Source organism: Mercurialis annua, linkage group LG1-X, assembly GCF_937616625.2.
Source record: "Mercurialis annua linkage group LG1-X, ddMerAnnu1.2, whole genome shotgun sequence".
Classification (NCBI taxonomy): Eukaryota; Viridiplantae; Streptophyta; class Magnoliopsida; order Malpighiales; family Euphorbiaceae; genus Mercurialis; species Mercurialis annua.
This window is the reverse complement of record NC_065570.1, coordinates 11,415,430-11,433,210: the sequence shown is the minus strand read 5'-3', so window position 1 is coordinate 11,433,210 and position 17,781 is coordinate 11,415,430. Positions and strand designations below refer to the sequence as shown.

The following is a 17,781-nucleotide window of genomic DNA, read 5'->3' as shown; positions in this document are numbered from 1 at the left end:
ACGTATAAATTAAATTTACGTTTAAATTTAATTTACGTATTCCGAATTTATTAAATCACTTCCCGTGATTTAATTTAAAAACCTTAAATAGTCAAACCTTACTATTACCATTTGACTATTAAACTTAGTATTTCCGAATATTTTTCTTAATATTCAAAACCTCAAAATATTATTTTTAATATTTTGATTACTCCAATTTAATCTCGTGGCATAATTAATTACTTAAAATTACGGGGTATTACAGCTTGCGTCGTTTTTTATAAATTATTACAGTCATATTTTTGCTAATGTTTTTTTATAAAAAGAGTTGGTCGTAAACATCATTTTAAAGTAGAGTATTCAATTCTCAAAAAAAAAAGTAGAGTATTCAATATTTCTATGTACCTTATTTCCAAATGAACTTATAATATTATTTGATAATAACAACCAATAAAATAAAATAAATAATATTTATACAATAAACAACCAAAGAGCAACTTACAAACAACACAAAAGCAACTAAACAGAAACCAATGAGCAACCAACAAACAACATAAAATTAATTATCGAGTAATCAATTGAATTGGAATAAAATTTAATGATAAATGATACATTATAGAAATTATTATAATTAAAAATGATACTATAATTGTTTTTAAATAATTAATTTTAGGCTAATGGTCTGAAAAACCTTCACCTTTTAGCCTCTTTTTATTGCACGTTGATGTTATAAATCGTCAATTGTACCCAAATCCGCACCTTTATTTTCAATTGCACCCTCAAACATTAAACTAACCTCTTTTCATTTGAAAAAAATTCAAATCAATACTTTATATTTTTACATATATTTTAAATTGCGCTTAATGTTATATTTAAAACACAAAAACTCTTTTTTCCAAAAATTGAAATCCAATGTTTTTTTGTTCTAATTATAACATTGGTAACTATTTAAATATATGTTAAAATATAAAGTATTAAAAAAATAGGTCAATTTGATGTTTGAGGATGTAATTGGAACCAAAAGGTGTAAAATTTGATATTTGAGGGTGCAATTGAAACGAAAAGTGTGGATTTGGGGAAAATTGACAATTTTACAACATTAAAGTACAAACAAAAAAGGGTTACAAAGTATAAATTTTTTCAGACCATTAACACTAAATTTTGGAAAATAAATGGACATCTAATTAAAGCTAAATATATTTTGTTAATGGATAACTAAAATAGAACGGAGGGAATAATAAATATTCAACTAAAAATAATTATAATTAAAATATGTGTACAATAATAAAATATAATTACTAGCATTAATCATATAACAATTTATTTAATTTAAAGTTATCAAAAATAAATTCACTTTAGTAAAAATCAAATAAAAAAACTGAATAAAAAAAATCAAAATCTCTCTCTTTATATATAGACAAAACTATTAATTTGACAAATATAATAATAAAATAGAAATCAATTTGGTAAAAGAATAAGAGAAACAATGATATAGGGCCTCATATTCTTATACATGAAAAAGCGTAACTTTGAAAACTAACTTTAATAAATCACGCACGCTTGCCTACTTAAACTTAGCGGGAGTAATTTTGGGCTAATAATCACCCACGGCCCCTGACTTTAGGGGTACCTTACGCTAAACCCCCTGATCTAAAAAAAGCTGCCGTAAACCCCCTAAACTTTACCTAATGATCAGCTAAACCCCTTTTCGCATAAATTGACCAAAATACCCTTCAAAACTGTAAATAAATACAAACAAATCAGACAACTTCAATCTAACCACACTTAAAACCGACCCAATCAAATCAAACCAAACAAATCTAATCAAACCTAAATTTATTTAAAAATTAAATAAATAATTATTTTTAATTTAAATAAAAAAATAATACTTTTTTTAATTCATGCCCGTGAGCAGACCCACCGGCGTGGGTCTGCTGCAAAGAGCAGACCCACGGTGGGTCTGCTCTTTGCAGCAGACCCACCGGCGCCGGTGGGTCTGCTGCAAATAGCAGACCCACGCCGGTGGGTCTGCTGCACAGAGCAGATCCACCGGCCGGTGGGTCTGCTGCACAGAGCAGATCCACCGGCCGGTGGGTCTGCTGCACAGAGCAGACCCACCGGCCGGTGGGTTTAAATTAATTTTAAAAAAAAAATTTAAATTTAAAATAATAACTATTATTTTTTAAAATTAAAGGAGTTATTATTTGGATAATTTTTTTTCCGGCAATGGACGGTGGTGGCCGGAAAAAACCGGCGGCGGCGGGTGAAAGTTTCGGTTGGATGGTTTGATTTAATTGAGTTGATTGGTGATTTAAGTATCATGGTTTATATCTGATTTGGTTAGGTGAATGATTTTAGATTTGGTTAGATTAGGTTGGTTTGGTTTTTGTTATTGACCTTAGGGGTATTTTAGGTATTTTTGAAAAAATAAAGGGCTTGGGGCGGTTTTTTGGGGCGGTTTTAGGGTAAAAGGGGTTTAGCTGATCATTAGGTAAAGTTTAGGGGGTTTACGGCAGCTTTTTTTAGATCAAGGGGTTTAGCGTAAGGTACCCCTAAAGTCAGGGGCCGTGGGTGATTACTAGCCGTAATTTTGCTAAGACTAACAAAAAAAGGTATAGCGCGTCATACCTCCTAATGATATGCGTATGATGTTTAGGGTTTGACCGTCAACACTCATGAGCAGTGTGCCTATTTAAAAAATATCTAATATTAACTCCCGCTAATCTCCGCTAATAATTAAAGTAGGCTATCTTTAATAAAAAAAAATTATAGAAAATATTGTATTTAAATTAAACAAAGAGATTATTTTTCAAATATCTATTTTTGACAAAATATTTATAACATTTTGGTCCATATTTTCTTTATTTCCTACGCTACCTAATAAGCTAACTTATTTACCAAAAATACCCACTATATAAAGAAGCATTATCTCATTTTAAGTTAAATTTTTACATAGTCACTCTTTTTTCTCTCTCTTCTCTTTCAAAATTTTCTTTTCTTTTCTTCTTCTTTTCTTCTTTTTTTTGTTTATTTTTCAGTTTATCTCCTCCGGTTTTTTTTTGTTCGTTTTTCCGTTCACGCTTCCATTCGTCTACTTCTGATGGATTTCTCGTCGTTTCCGGTCGTTTTTCCGTTCGTCTCTTCCGTTTGCGCTATGGATTTCTCAACTCGTTTTTAGATTTGTGTAATTTTTTAGGTTTTTTGTAATGATTTAAATATTTTATAAGTAAATTATTGTAGATTTATAATTTTTTCTTTATAGAATTGTTCTACTATTCATATAATTATTTACTTTGTCTTTCTCTTATTCATAGATTTGTTTATTGCTACTGATTTTGTAAAGAACAAATATATTTATGGTGCATTTGTATGTTTAGTGTAATTTTGGTGTATTTATAGTGTATTTCTGCTGTTTTTAGTATATTTATGGTGTATTTGCAGTGTTTACGGTGTATTTGCAATGTTTACGTTGTATTTGCAGTGTCTCATGGTGTAAACCACAAAAAACACTACAAAATGCCATAAAATACACCAAAAATACACTACTTATACACTAATCTTACACTAATCTTACACTATAAAAACACCATAAAACACTATATTTACACTATAAAAAATAAAAAATAATTCACAGAATTTTTTTTATAAAAAATAAAAATTAACACTATATATATACTAATCTTACACTATAAAAACACTATTGTTACACTATAAAAAAAATAAAAAGTTCCAGGGAAAAAATCTATAAAAAAAATATTAAAAACTGTCGGTCGGTTCGGTTGACCGAACCGAAAAAACCGAAAACTGGAAACCAAAAAAGGTATTTGTGAAAATAAAAAAAAAGTATCTTTCGTAAATAAAAATAGTCAAAAAAGAAAAGTCAAAACTTGTAATGTAAAGTTATAATTGAAATACCAAAACATGTATTCTGGAAAATTAACACTAATATATATATATATATATATATATATATATATATATATATATATATATATATATATATATATATATATATATATATATATATATATATATATATATATATATATAAAATAGCTCTTATTTATTTTACAAAACCTGAAAAGTTAATTTCAATATTTCCTATTTTTCCTTTTTTTATAAATTTAATCCTTTTATTGTTATTTTAACATGTTTTATTTCTAATTATATCCTACCTATAATTTCTTGCGTAAGAAGCTGCCGGCGTCGAGAAGAAGAAGAAGAAGGCGAAGAAGAGCCTAGAGACATACAAGATCTATATATTCAAGGTGCTGAAACAGGTGCACCCTGATATTGGGAAGTCAAGCAAGGTGATGGGAATTATGAATAGTTTTATAAATGATATATTTAAGAAGCTTGCCCAATAAGCTGCGAGATTGGCCAGGTATTAGGGATGAGCATTAAACGGTTAAAACCGAATAAACGAACCAAACCGTATTGAATTAATTAAACTAAAATATAATTTTAAAATATGATTTGGTTACGGCCGGAATTTTTAAAATTTTCGCTATTCGGTTCGGTTTACGGTTTTTACAAAAAAAATAACCATTATAACCGAACCGATCGTATTTCAAAACTACGTCGTTTTGAGCTTTTATATACACACATTTATATATTTAACTTGTTTATTTTTATAGTTTTAGAATAAAAAACGATAAATATAAATTTAATTTAAAGCACATGTACTCTCTAAGTTAAATTTTTCCATTTTTTTTCTATTTTTTTAAAAAGACTGTTTTTTTTTTAAAAAAAATCAAACAAAAAATATTACGGTTTTCGAACGAACCGAACATAAATATTTCGGTTTGGTTATTCGGTTTTGATATAATTTTGGATAATAAGATTCGGTGACCGAAATTTTTAAAAACCGAACGGTTTTGAATTTTTGGATGGTTCGATGACCGAACCGACCGTTGCTCACCCCTACCAAATATAATAAGAAACCCACGATTACCTCGAGGGAAATTCAGACGGCGGTGGGATTGGTTTTGCCGGGGGATTTGGCGAAACATGCGGTCGGTGATCTAGGAAGGGACTAAAGCTGTTACTGAATTTACTAGCTCTTAGAATTTGTTGTGTTGGTGATCTGGATTAGGAGTTTTTTTAAATATTTTTGTAATTTGTTGGAATATATTTAAATTGGATTGCTTGTTTCTTTTAATTGTGACTGATATTATATTGTTTGGATTGAATAAAGAACCCAACTGCATTGTCTCTGAATAAATTATCATGTACGATTTGTCTAAAAACAATGTCCCATATGCTAAAATTATTTTCAAATTTAACATTCTGGTCGAGGTTGCTTATGAACTAGAGAATTTATGTATCTTATCTAATTCTCTAACGTCTAAACAGGCTATTTAGGGCACAATTTTTAGATCTCTCTCAAATTATTACCCAATAAACTACTAAACCAATAGCTATTTGCATTGTGCAAGCAAAACTTAGTTTAACTAGCACACTTTTTTTGTATGTTATATCTTCACTTATGCGGATTTCTTGATTGCCAGTAAGACACTCAATTCAATTTTTTTAGTTTTTAGTAAATTGTTCTTTTATAGTGTTGGACGTCAGGGGTGAGCAAAAACCGAAGCAAACCATTAATTTGATCCAAACCAACCCGAAATTAATTTTGATTTGGTTAAAATGGTTAAATGGATTGGTTTGGTTTCAAATTATAAAAAAGTATGGTTTTTTTGTTTTGATTTGGTTTCAACTAGTGATTAACCGAACCGACCGAAAAACCGAAGTTTACAATAATATTATTTTTATTAATATTTATATATGTATAAATAAATATAAAATTTATTTATTGAAATATTTATATATAAATATAATATGTGCATAGATACATGTATGCAAATAAAACATATAAACTAATACACAAATATAAGTAAAAATTATTACGTATAATTATATATAATTTTTATCTAAATCTATATTAACCAAACCGAACCGAAACCGATGCTAAAGTTTGATAAACCGAACCGAAATTTTACATAAATATTTGGCGTGGTTTGCTTTTTATATTTTCCCTTAAAATATGGTTTGGTTTTGGAGTTTACTAAACCAAACCGAATCGAACCGAACCATGCTCACCCCTAGATGTCATAGATCAAAGGCGATTGCAACAGTCTTGAGTAGTTTTTGCAAAAATGACAATTATGCCTTTTGACGATTTGGATTTGAGAAATAGCTAGTCTTTTTTACTTTTGCTGATACTTTTGTAAATCGTTCGTACATATTGAAGGGGAAGGGGAAAATGGTGAAATGTTTTTCCATTTGGCTAGATTAATACCGAATCTTTAGCATTTTGAATTATATCTGCGCTGATGAGACTCTCAATAACAGCTTTTGATAGTACAATGATAAGAAAATGTTATCCGGATTGTCGTCTTCTTCATAAGATGAAAATTCATAGTCGAAACTAAAAACCCCTCTTATTGAATGTACTAAGAAAACACTGGTTTGTAGTACTAAGAAAACACTGGTTTGTATTACAACAAACAGATGATGTAATCCTAAATCTTCAACAAAAGGCAAACTCAAAAACAAAAGAACTAAAATCAAATCTATAGCCCTTTACAGCTCTAGACCAAAGTCTGCTCGATTACAGTTTCTCGGATTAACCCCATTTCATTTCTCCGATATTAATAAAAGCAACAGAACAAGAAGATACTGGAACAGAACAGTTCATTAAATTCAAAAGATACATAATATTCTTCGACATGAACATAGCACAAGAAGATACATAATATTCTTCTAATATAATCCTAGGATTAAACAAAAAAAAAATACCATCACCCTTTGGTACACATGAACCAAACTACGTACACAGGATGACAACCAGAAACTACAGCATAAACTAAGCCTTCTTAGGAGATTTGGTAGCCTTGGATGGAGACTTAGGCTCTTTAGAAGACGCAGCTTTTTCAGTTTTCTTGGGCAAAAGAACTGGGTTAATATTGGGCAAAACTCCTCCATGAGCTATAGTTACGCCTGCCAATAATTTCCCAAGCTCTTCGTCATTCCTCACCGCTAACAACACATGCCTCGGTATGATCCTGTTCTTCTTGTTATCTCTCGCCGCATTCCCAGCCAACTCCAACACCTTAACACCACAATCAATCACGCCACATTAGGGTTTCTAAACCAATTCTAAATTAAATCGACAAATGTTCAATTTTCCCCTTTTAAGAAGAGTTCATGGCATTTTGGCTCATTTCGGAGTTGATGTGACAAAATATTGTTGAATAATTTGAAGCTAAATGTCAAATTCATACTGTTTTTTAAAATCTTTTGTACTAAGTTTAGGGTCAAAATGAACCCTAGCTAAAATTATAATCTATTAGAAACTAAGGTTTCAATTTCAAAATTAGGGTTTCATTTCATCATATTGAATTCGATCTAGGTTTTCAGATTATAGAAAATTAAAATTTTACCTCAGCAGCAAGGTACTCAAGAACAGCAGCGAGGTACACCGGTGCACCGGAACCGACACGTTGAGAGTATCGGCCTTTCTTCAGATATCTGCCGAGACGACCGACGGGAAACTGAAGACCAGCTTTGACTGATCTTGAAACGGGTTTCTTCTTAGGACCGCCTCCTTTCCTTCCGGCGGCTCCTTTCTTCATCTTTCCTCCGGTGTCCATTTTCTCGGGAAACAAACAGATTATTGATTTGGACGATTTGGATTTGTGGAAGAAGAGGGTTGATGGGTTGGAGTTGGAGAGGGAGCAGATATAAACGGAGCTTTTTGGTGTAGTTGTGGAGTTGGATGCTTTGGTTTTCTTGGATGGAGCATTTAGCACCGTTGGATTTGAGGAATCGACGGCTGTAGTAAGATACGTTGGCAATCCTCGTCAATTGAAATGGGACAATTAGAAGAGGAGAGAGATAGAGATTCGCAATTTTACACTTTTTTTATGCAAGTCAGCAAGAAAATTTATAGTGAATTTTCTGTTTTCATTTTATAGAAAATATTTTATTTAAATTATACTACATAGCAGTAATTTATTTACAATACCTGAAAAGTTAATTTAAATATTTCACATTTTTCTTTTTTATAAATTTTATATATTGTTATTTTAATACTATGTTTTATTTTTAATTATATTTTACCTCTAATTTCTTTAGTGATTAATATTTCTTTATATTTGACATATACATTAATAGAGTGATTGACGGGTTTTTGACAAAAAAGTGCCCCTACCCAATTAATATTTATGGTTTTGTGTCCCAGGCCACAAAAATTACATTTTTGTGCCTGGGGCCCACGCTGCCCGCAAACAGCCATTGCGGGCAGCAATATTGCCCGCAATGGCTGTTTGCGGGCCAGTTAATCACCCTGATTAAGGGTGATTAACTGGCCCGCAAACAGCCATTGCGGGCCAGTAATTAAATTCCCTGCCACATGGCAGGGAATTTAATGTCGCCCGCAATGGCTGTTTGCGGGCGACATCCCCTATTTAAGGGGGGTGTGTGGTGAAGTTTCACCACACTTACAATTCAAATCAAACATAAAAAAAAGCTTAATCGGATTTGGAGTAATTTGGCGGATTTGGAGTAATTTGGCGGATTTGGAGTAATTTGGCGGATTATTTTTGGAGCTTAATCGGATTATTTTGGAGCTTAAAATTTTATTATTATTATTTTGCGAGGACTACAAGAGGTAAGTCCGTATTACTTTTTATTTTTTATAGCTAATTTTTTTAATAAATAATAAATGTGTATTGTTAGATTTAGAATAATAAATGTGTATTGTTAGATTTAGAATTTAGTTAATATTAGATTTAAAATTTATATTATTAAATTTAGATTTAGAATATTAAAACGATTTGTATGAATATAAAACACAAAAACATTATAGAATGAACATTACTCATAAATATTTGATATAATATATAATAGTTTGATTAAAATGTGGACGATTTGCTAAATAGTTAAATAAATTAATTTAAATTTTTAAATAAACTGTTTATAAATTGTTAAAAATATTACTTTATAAATATATATGTAGAAATTACTTTAATATTAATTAAGCCTAGAAATGTACATTTGTAGAAATTACTTTAATATTAATTTATTACGCATGTTTGTAGTAATGGCGTCAAACACCATATTATTTGTGATATGGTGTGATGGTAGCATCATAAACTCCCCTCGTGGAGTTGAATATTTGGGGGGTAGATATGTTCATGTGCCGATTAATGGAAGAATAAATTTTGGGGAGTTGGCCGAAATCTGTAGAACGGCAGTATCTACTAGTGTGAGCCCTCCGGAGGTGACGAAAATTTATTTTCGGCTACCTCATGTTGAAAGGTACGAGATATGTTCATACTCGTTGTTCGAAGTGCAAGATGACCAACACGTATTTGCGATTCTGAACCAGACAGCTCGGATGCCGACGTTGAACGTGTTAGAGTTCTACGTGGAGTATCATATTTCGGCTTCTAATGAAACTTCGATGCAACTAGATTTATGTTCTAGTGAGTCTGAGAGAGGCAGTGTGGAAGAGGAAGAAGATGAGCACTATGATAGTGAGGAAGAGGATATGGAGGATATTCTAATCGCTGAACAACCAAGTAATATTACACATTACCAGTCTCGACTTCCGCAACACATACGATGTGTCGATCTCAGTGACTTTGATGTGGACGAGACATGGGAAGCGCCGAACATTGAATGGCAGCGTGAGTCTGAGAGCGCCGAACATGAGGACACGCTTACGGAGTCCTGATAGATCAGACTTTACTGAGTAGTTTTGTTATTTTTGTACAATTTTAAATTTTTGCATTATTAATTTATTTACGGTTACTTTTAATTGTGTTGTATGGTTTTTATATATTTATGTATAATTTCTTTTTAATTTATTTTTATCGCTTAAATATTACTCGGAAAGACGCTCAATTCCTTTTAAATATCGAAATATCGAAATTGTAGATAATTTTTATTTATAATATTTCAATTTTTAGTTGTGAATTTTTTTTAAAAAATTAAAAATATAATAATTTGTTTTTTTTTTAAATTCTGCTGCCAATGATTGGGGAGAGAATCTCCCCAATCATTGGCTGCTTAAGCAGCCCGCAATTAGCCATTGCGGGCTGCTTAAGCACTTAATCCAGCTGTTAATCAGCTGGATTAAGTGGCCCGCAAACAGCCATTCCCAGGCACAAAAATGTAATTTTTGTGGCGTGGGGCACAAAACGGGAAATATTAATTGGGTAGGGGCACTTTTTTGTCAAAAACCCGTGATTGACTTTGTCATTTTTAAAGTGGACTATTATTTGCCGTCCCTAAATTACTAAGCCTCTCCTATTACCGAATAGCTGAGTTGGTTTATTTATTATATTTTATACCCATTTTTATTTTCAGCATGTGTTTACCGACAGCATCGGCGAGTCATCGCTTTTCTACAGCTTGATTTTCCTCTTTTTGAAGGTCTGTTCTCTACTCCTTTTAGATCTAGATGTGTTACTCAAAACAAAATTTGATTCAATTAACCTAATTGTACGTATAAAATTTTCCAATTGATGAAATGAAAGACAACGTTTGTATTATATTTTATGTGTTTGTATGCAGAAAGGTACATAAGTGTTGGAAGTATTTACATAAATGCCCCTTGTTTGACAGAGAAAAGAAAAGGGTAAGTGTCTCTATTTGAATAAATATACAAAAAGTCATCAGATAATTTCGTTTTGTTTGGCAGGTAATTCACAATTTACGCCGTTTTTATATATCTTCATGGATTTGTTTTTGGCGGTAATTAGCTCTTTACATTTGGCTATGGCTTCCTTCTATTTTGTGTGCCTAAAACTGTTAGTATTATATTATCCGAAAGTGATAGGTTTTTGAATTTATTTATACGTGACATGCATAGTGCTTAAATTTGTCCTCTAAATCAGATACACCAACTAATGTTTGAGAAATGACATAAGTCTGATTTCACATAACTATTTTGATGCGGAAAAGATTGTCAATTGGTTGTAAGAATTTTAAAATAATTTGTTTTACTTTGAAATTCTAAGATGTAAATGTTATGATTTTTCAGAAATTCTGAAACGCATTTATAATGTTTCTTAGATGTATCTTATATGTTTATTAGATGTATATGAAATGTATTATTTTTATATCTTTGTGTAATATATGATATTTATTAGCCTAATAACTTAAAAAAAAACACTTTGATTTTTTTCGTTTATATCTTGATCTTGTAAAAAAGTCATTTGTACCCAGTTTTTGATTTTTAGGTTTCATCTTTACCCAATACAAGAATATAATTGATAATTTAATGAATTAAAGGTTTAAAAAATAAAAAATAATTAAATAAAAGGTTATATCGTACGTATAATTAGTATATAAATATAAATTGAAGGATTGTCTTAAACTTTTTTTAAATAAAAAGAGACAATTTTGATACTTTTGGGTAGGGACGAAACATAAAAACACAAAATTTGGTATAAATGACTGTTTTTCAAGGTCAGGGTATACACGAAAAAAAAATCAAGGTGAATTTTTTTTTAAATAACTAAGTCATATTTATTAATCTGTTTTTGCTTACTGATTTTCTCTTCTGTTTGCAGTTTTATGGTTTCATCAATCTTTTTTTGTAAGAAGTTTAGTATACTACCTTTATTTTGAAGAATGTAGCTGAGCTAGTTTTAAAATGTATCTTCAATGTTTTTTATATGTATCTGAAATAATTTTAAAAAGTACATGATTTATTTTTGAGATGTATCCGAATTATTTATGAGATTTAATTTGTTATGAAAATTAGAAAAATATAAATATTTATATTTTTTTATATAAACTCGTTTGTGTAAGATTAATGTCAACTGACAATTTATCATGTATATACATATTTGATACATTAATGATACATCGTGTATACACTATTGATACACTGTAGATAAATCGCCGATGCATCATGGATACACAACTAATACATCATAAATATATAATTCTATCTTATTTGATTATATTAACGAAATAAATTTTATAGATACACCATAGATTAGGATATATTATTGAATACATCATCGATACATCATAGATACATCACTGATACACTGTAGATACAACGTTGATAATTATACATACACCACGATTTGTTATACATATATTATTGAATATATCATCGATACATCGTAGATACTTCATTGATACAACTCTAAATATTGTAGATATATTATTAATACATTATAGATAAATTATTGATACATAGTAGGTACAAGTAGATACACACTTATACATCGCATATACATTATAGATAAAATGTTGAAATTTAGCCGAGATAGGGGACAGCAACCTCCGGTAAGTGATCAGTTTCCTAATAATTAATATTTATATGAAATATATTTTAAATTTTATAAACTATTAAATAATAGAATTATTAATTATTGGACACGAAACAAAATCTATTCCCTAAAACTGTATTAATTATTAGAATTATTAATTTATTAAATATTAAATATTATAAGGTGTATAGTACTATAAGTTTACTGAAGAATATCAACACTTTTAATGTTTGGATATATATTGAGTTACTTTTTAATAGTTTTTATTATAATATTAGTTTAATAATCAGCACATACTACATGTATATGTATACATCTATTTTTCGGACTGGTAAAAAGGTGATAAGCGATTTAAGCATCCGATGATGATTTCCAAAGACATTTGTCCGGGTGACGAGTTAGCGATCCGCATGTTTAAATTAAAGTGGACTAGATCGGTATACAACAGCAAACTTGAAGGAATGAAATTAATTTGCCGCTAATAGCTCATAAAGTCCTAAAGGGTACTCGTGATACAAATCTAAAAATATGACTAATTACAATGCGTTAGAATTTTATTATCCAATTGTAGATTTTGCGAATAAAATTGACCAAACCTGAACCCTAGTGGTCCTGAAAGTCCCTTTCGATACATTCGGGCACCAAATAGCCTTTTAACACCTTTTACAAGGTATATCTTAATTAATACAGATTTAAATCAAATCCTATCCTAAATATACATTAAAACTATTTATTATTGATTAAAACTAATTTAGATACTTACCTTATACTCCTAACCTACTTGAAACACTAAAATTGACAATAGATTTGTGGCATCTAGGTAACAAGAATATTGTCCATAGATTTAGTCAAAATTTCCAATCGATGTGTGTGGTAATAATTTATTTGAACGTCAAACTTGTTCTTCAAAAATTCAAGTCCGTTCTGGGCAGCGAGATCTTTGACATCGTCTTCGGAAATATTACTTTGCCCATGGAATTCGGCATTAGTCAAACCCAAGCCAACGTCTGTAAATGTTAAAACCACTGTCGCATCCCACAAGAATGCCCCGGACTGCTTACGTACTTTGTAAAAATGTGGCGGACAGTGCAAATTAGATAGCGTAAACATAAGCAAGTAGTCAGACGTCACGATAAGTTGCGGCATCTAGGTAACAAAAAATCCAATTCGAATGTCATATATATTATTTTTCTCTTTTATGATCGTTTTAATTTAAAATGTTTTTCAACTGTTATGTCTCATAAAGACGCATCATTTTCGCATATCTAAAGGAAAATTTATACACCAAAAGCTTTAAACTATTAAATTATATTAACCAAAAAATATATTTTGTAAACAAATATAACAAAGTTATTTCGTAACTTAATGTGTAAATTGCAAATATAAAAATAATTGATCGAAAAAAACGCAAGTTTCTATTGCAATGTAAGTATTATGTAGGGTTTACATAGCTTCTACATAAATATTTCTGATAAAATTCAAATACCAACATAGAATACCAATAATAAATAATTAGGCCAAATGTCAAATATGATGTCTTACCCAAAATTTTAAACTATTAAACTGTATTATACAAAATATATTTTACAATTGTAAACAAATATAATAAAGTCATTTTGTAACTTAATGTGTAACTTCCAAATACAATTATAAAATATATTTTATAAGTTCATAACTCTAAGTTTGACTATTTTAACCAAGTTCAAAATCATTTTTAAAACCGATGAACATCCATTTTCTCTTCTGGTTGGCCTTCTAATCATTTCTCAAGACTAAGATGGCAATCTGAGTTAATATATAAAGTGGATCAAGTGGGTTTGATTTCATTTGGCACAGGATTCATAACAAAACTTCATATACACTAACTGATAATTACTATATATGCTAAAACTATACCGTTTTAATATAGTAAGGAGGGGTAATTCTGATATTTACATGCTATAGTATATATACCATCTTTAAAACCTAACCCTAATTCAGCTATTCCCACTGCCGTTTCTCACTCTTCAATTTTCACTCACACCCATCTTTCCTCTCCTTTAATCTCTTCTCAATATCAAAAATCATTAATCTTATTTTTTTCTCTTCATTTTTTCAAATTACTCCATCTAAACACAGACTCAGTAATCTAAAAAAATTGATACATCTTCTTCTCTTAATAATCTAAACGGCTGCACATCTTTTGCGGTTAGTAGCTCAAGCAAATAAGTTCCTCCTCTTTTTCGGTGAGTAGCTCGATCTATAAACATATTCGAATTACTATTATACTAATTTTTTTATTCAAATTGATTTTTTTTCATAGATCTAACTTTTGTACCATAATTTATTGTTGGAGATCTTTGGTTAATTTCTAGCTATTGTTGTATATTTTGAGAATATATTATTTATGTCTTCGTTTTTTTTCATATTTAATTCTTATTTTCATTCCTTATACGGATTTATTTAAGTCGTCGTTTTCAATTTTGCAGGAGCAATATTTTCGATCTCTTGGTAAAGAAAGAGCAGAAGAACAATTTTTTGTTATACTATACTCATATTTTAGTTGTAGATCTGTTAATAAAAATGTGAAATGTTGTATAATCAATTATTATAATTAAACAACAGTTTATATACAATTGTTTATTTTTCTCCGGATCAGATTTGTTATTGTATTCTTTTGTGTTTGTTAATCGGTTAACCGACTTGACCGAAACGAAAAACCGACGGTTTCGGTTAACCGTACCGAAAAAACCGTCAATCATTTAGTGAATTTGGTTTTAATTTTATAGGGGTGGTTTGGTTTGGTTTCAGAAATTTGCAAACTGAACCGAACCGAACCAAACTCACCCCTACCTGACGAAGTTAAAGCTAAATAAAGCATGTTCTTTATATTTAATAGTAAATAATTTGATATACTGCAACATAGTTATATAATTAACTCACAATGTTTTTGCGAACAGCGCGTACAATAGATCCGGCGATGCAATCCGATCGAGACGTGCACCTTGGACGGAAATTTGTACAGGACTAATGAGCTCGGAAAAAAAAAAGGAACAACATTCAACCAAAAGTTAGGTAAAATTTACTCCACAACCTTTAACAATCATATAACTTCTAAAGTTATTAGCATTATGTTATTAAGTACCATGATATAAAAGAAAAAAAATGCAATATCATGCAAGGCCGTATATGCTTATAAACCCTCCATATCAAAAGTAAAAATAATGAGCCAAGAATATTAATGGTCAAAACACAAATTCGAATTCAAGAAATTTAACTTCAGTGCAAAGAATGTGGATCAAATACATAAATTTGTGGTTCTTTTTTATAAATAAATTTATGTATGCATTGCTTATATATTAGTATCAATTTAAAGAATTCAAAAAGTGACAGTTACATTTATTTGTGGACAGTTGCGTTAGATAAGTGTAATGTTACGATGATCCTGAAACAACATTAATTTTATTAAAAACATATTACCGAAATAAGCAAATGGCAAACTATCTTAGTAAGAAATATGCTTGTAAACATATGCAGCAACTTTCGTTACCTTGTAAAAGTTTTTTTGAGTTGGTGTGGTACCTGGCAAATTTAGAAAAATTAAATATGGAAACAAAAAGGCGAAGATAATGAAATCGCCAAAAAAAAAGCCAACCTCAATGCGCAAAGTCGTGTGAGGTGCAGAACAATAGTAACTAAATTTATAGCTGAATGGCAGGGTTATGGAAAGTGTAAAGGAGTGCACTGATTTCACTAAAGGAAAGGTCGTCCTTAATTCACGGTGGTCAAAGGTATACTTTGGTCCTCAAAATAAATTTTTTCAATACAGTCTATTTTCATAGATATATAGGAGGCAGCTATAGCATTTATTTTTTTTGTTTCCAATGGAGCAGGTTATATAAAATGCAATAACGTGAGGAAATAAATGCACAAGTACGCATGACAATAATTCACGGTCTATAAAGAAGGAGCGATTTTTTTTTGTTTCAGAAAAGGAAAGGTCGTCCGGGATCCACGGTGGCTAAAGGTATACTTTGGTTTGCAAAATAAATTTTTTTCAATCTAGTCTAGTTGTGTAGATATATAGGGGCAGCTATAATTGTTTGTTTTTTTCTTTCAACAGAGCAGGTTCTGTGGAAGCTAATAATGTGGGGAAATAAATGCACAACTACCGTGGCAAATAATTCACGATTTGTTTGAACGTACCAAGACTTTTCTTTGAAGTAAAGCATCACAAGAAAACGAACAACATCCTGCAAATTGAGTTTTCCAAGGAGCAAATTATTCAAGAAAATATATAGTGTTTGAAAGGTGTTGTGGTGTAAGCACTGAAATATGTCTCTGATGAGACATGAGAGTTGAAAATATTAATTGCATACAAATAAGGTCCTACATATGAAAACAATAGCAATAATATGTAAAGAAATATAAATGCAGTCTTGTTATTTGTGCTGCGAAAAAGCAAATCAAATCTTATCTTTGTACAGGCAATTTGACATGGGGACCCACATAATGAACCTCATGAACAATTAACCAAAACGCGAACGTTTTCAGCTATAAGAAGTGTAAAGTCCTGTACAATGTACAGGACTTTTCACTTCAATTTTAGAATATAGAATATAGATTAGTATTATAATTATTAGTTCTTTTAATTATTGTTTAACACTAAATAATATACTCTACATAACTTAAATCAAAGCACCAAAACATTTGTTTTAAAGTCATTTTAGAAACATATACAATATACATTGAACATTGATTTTAACCTGCAAATTCAATTGATTATTTATTTATAGTTTATGATTTTAATGATTAGTCTCTGTAATCGAAAATAATTATCATTGGAATTAGTATAAAATTACAGTTCGTTAATCTGTACTTTTGGCAATTGACATTAAATAATTAACTACTGGTACAAGATATTGTGATTTTTGGAAGTTAACCTATACTTTTGGAAGCAAATATGAAGCTTAAATTATGCGTAAACACGCGTTAAAGCTAAGTTAATTTTTCTTTTTTTAACTAGAGTGAGGTAAAGAAAAGTGAATGAATTAAATTTGATCATTGTATCTATAGATATAAACATCTTAAATTAAAATGTGTCCCAATTATGCAGGCTTTTTCTTGTAAATAACTTAAAAAATAACCAGACATTCATTGTCTTGTTTTGTTAGGAAGAAGCATGAGAACTTGTGAGCTACAAACCTAGTCTATCCTTTAATTGTTTCAAGAGATATAAAATGGCATATCAATGATTATTTAAAATGCAATGTAAATGATAAAAAAATATGAGAGATTTTTGTTATTTAAATGTTTTTTATTATGGTAAATGTAAAAATTACGTGAGCTGTAAAATTAATATAAATAATAGTAAAGTGTATAATATATCAAAATAAAATGACCAATTGCTGATGTGTGAGCGCCACATAGACAAAATTATGTAGTTGGACATAATTAAAACGAAATCATGCGTTTCAGGACAAATAGGATAAAATTGAAAAGTTTGGACTTTTGTGAAACTTTCATG

At 29.9% G+C, this 17,781-nt stretch overlaps 1 protein-coding gene and 1 long non-coding RNA gene across 3 annotated transcripts; one reads left to right on the top strand and one right to left on the bottom strand.

Moving 5' to 3' along the window:
- Positions 1-6,655: 6,655 nt before the first annotated feature.
- Positions 6,656-7,823, bottom strand: LOC126660444 (histone H2A). The gene is made up of 2 exons (XM_050353967.2): positions 7,422-7,823; positions 6,656-7,090 (listed from the first exon to the last, which is right to left on the bottom strand). The coding sequence occupies exons 1-2, from the start codon at positions 7,629-7,631 to the stop codon at positions 6,845-6,847; spliced, it is 456 nt and encodes a 151-aa protein (XP_050209924.1). The 5' UTR covers positions 7,632-7,823; the 3' UTR covers positions 6,656-6,844.
- A 6,389-nt stretch (positions 7,824-14,212) lies between these two features.
- On the top strand, positions 14,213-16,725 carry LOC126664913 (uncharacterized). Of its 2 annotated transcripts, none has more exons than XR_007637482.2 (6): positions 14,213-14,500; positions 14,744-14,765; positions 15,215-15,329; positions 15,962-16,045; positions 16,148-16,281; positions 16,378-16,725. It is a non-coding gene; the product is annotated as an uncharacterized LOC126664913 (long non-coding RNA). The 2 variants fall into 2 exon arrangements; XR_007637481.2 differs by having other exon boundaries at positions 14,219-14,500; positions 15,973-16,045.
- Positions 16,726-17,781: the final 1,056 nt, after the last annotated feature.

Bases quoted from the DNA above. Each gene is read 5' to 3' on its own strand.
- LOC126660444 (XM_050353967.2), bottom strand. From the start codon at position 7,631: ATGGACACCGGAGGAAAGATGAAGAAAGGAGCCGCCGGAAGGAAAGGA. The intron at 7,091-7,421 runs GTAAAATTTTAA...TGTGGTGTTAAG, and splicing joins TTGAGTACCTTGCTGCTGAG to GTGTTGGAGTTGGCTGGGAA.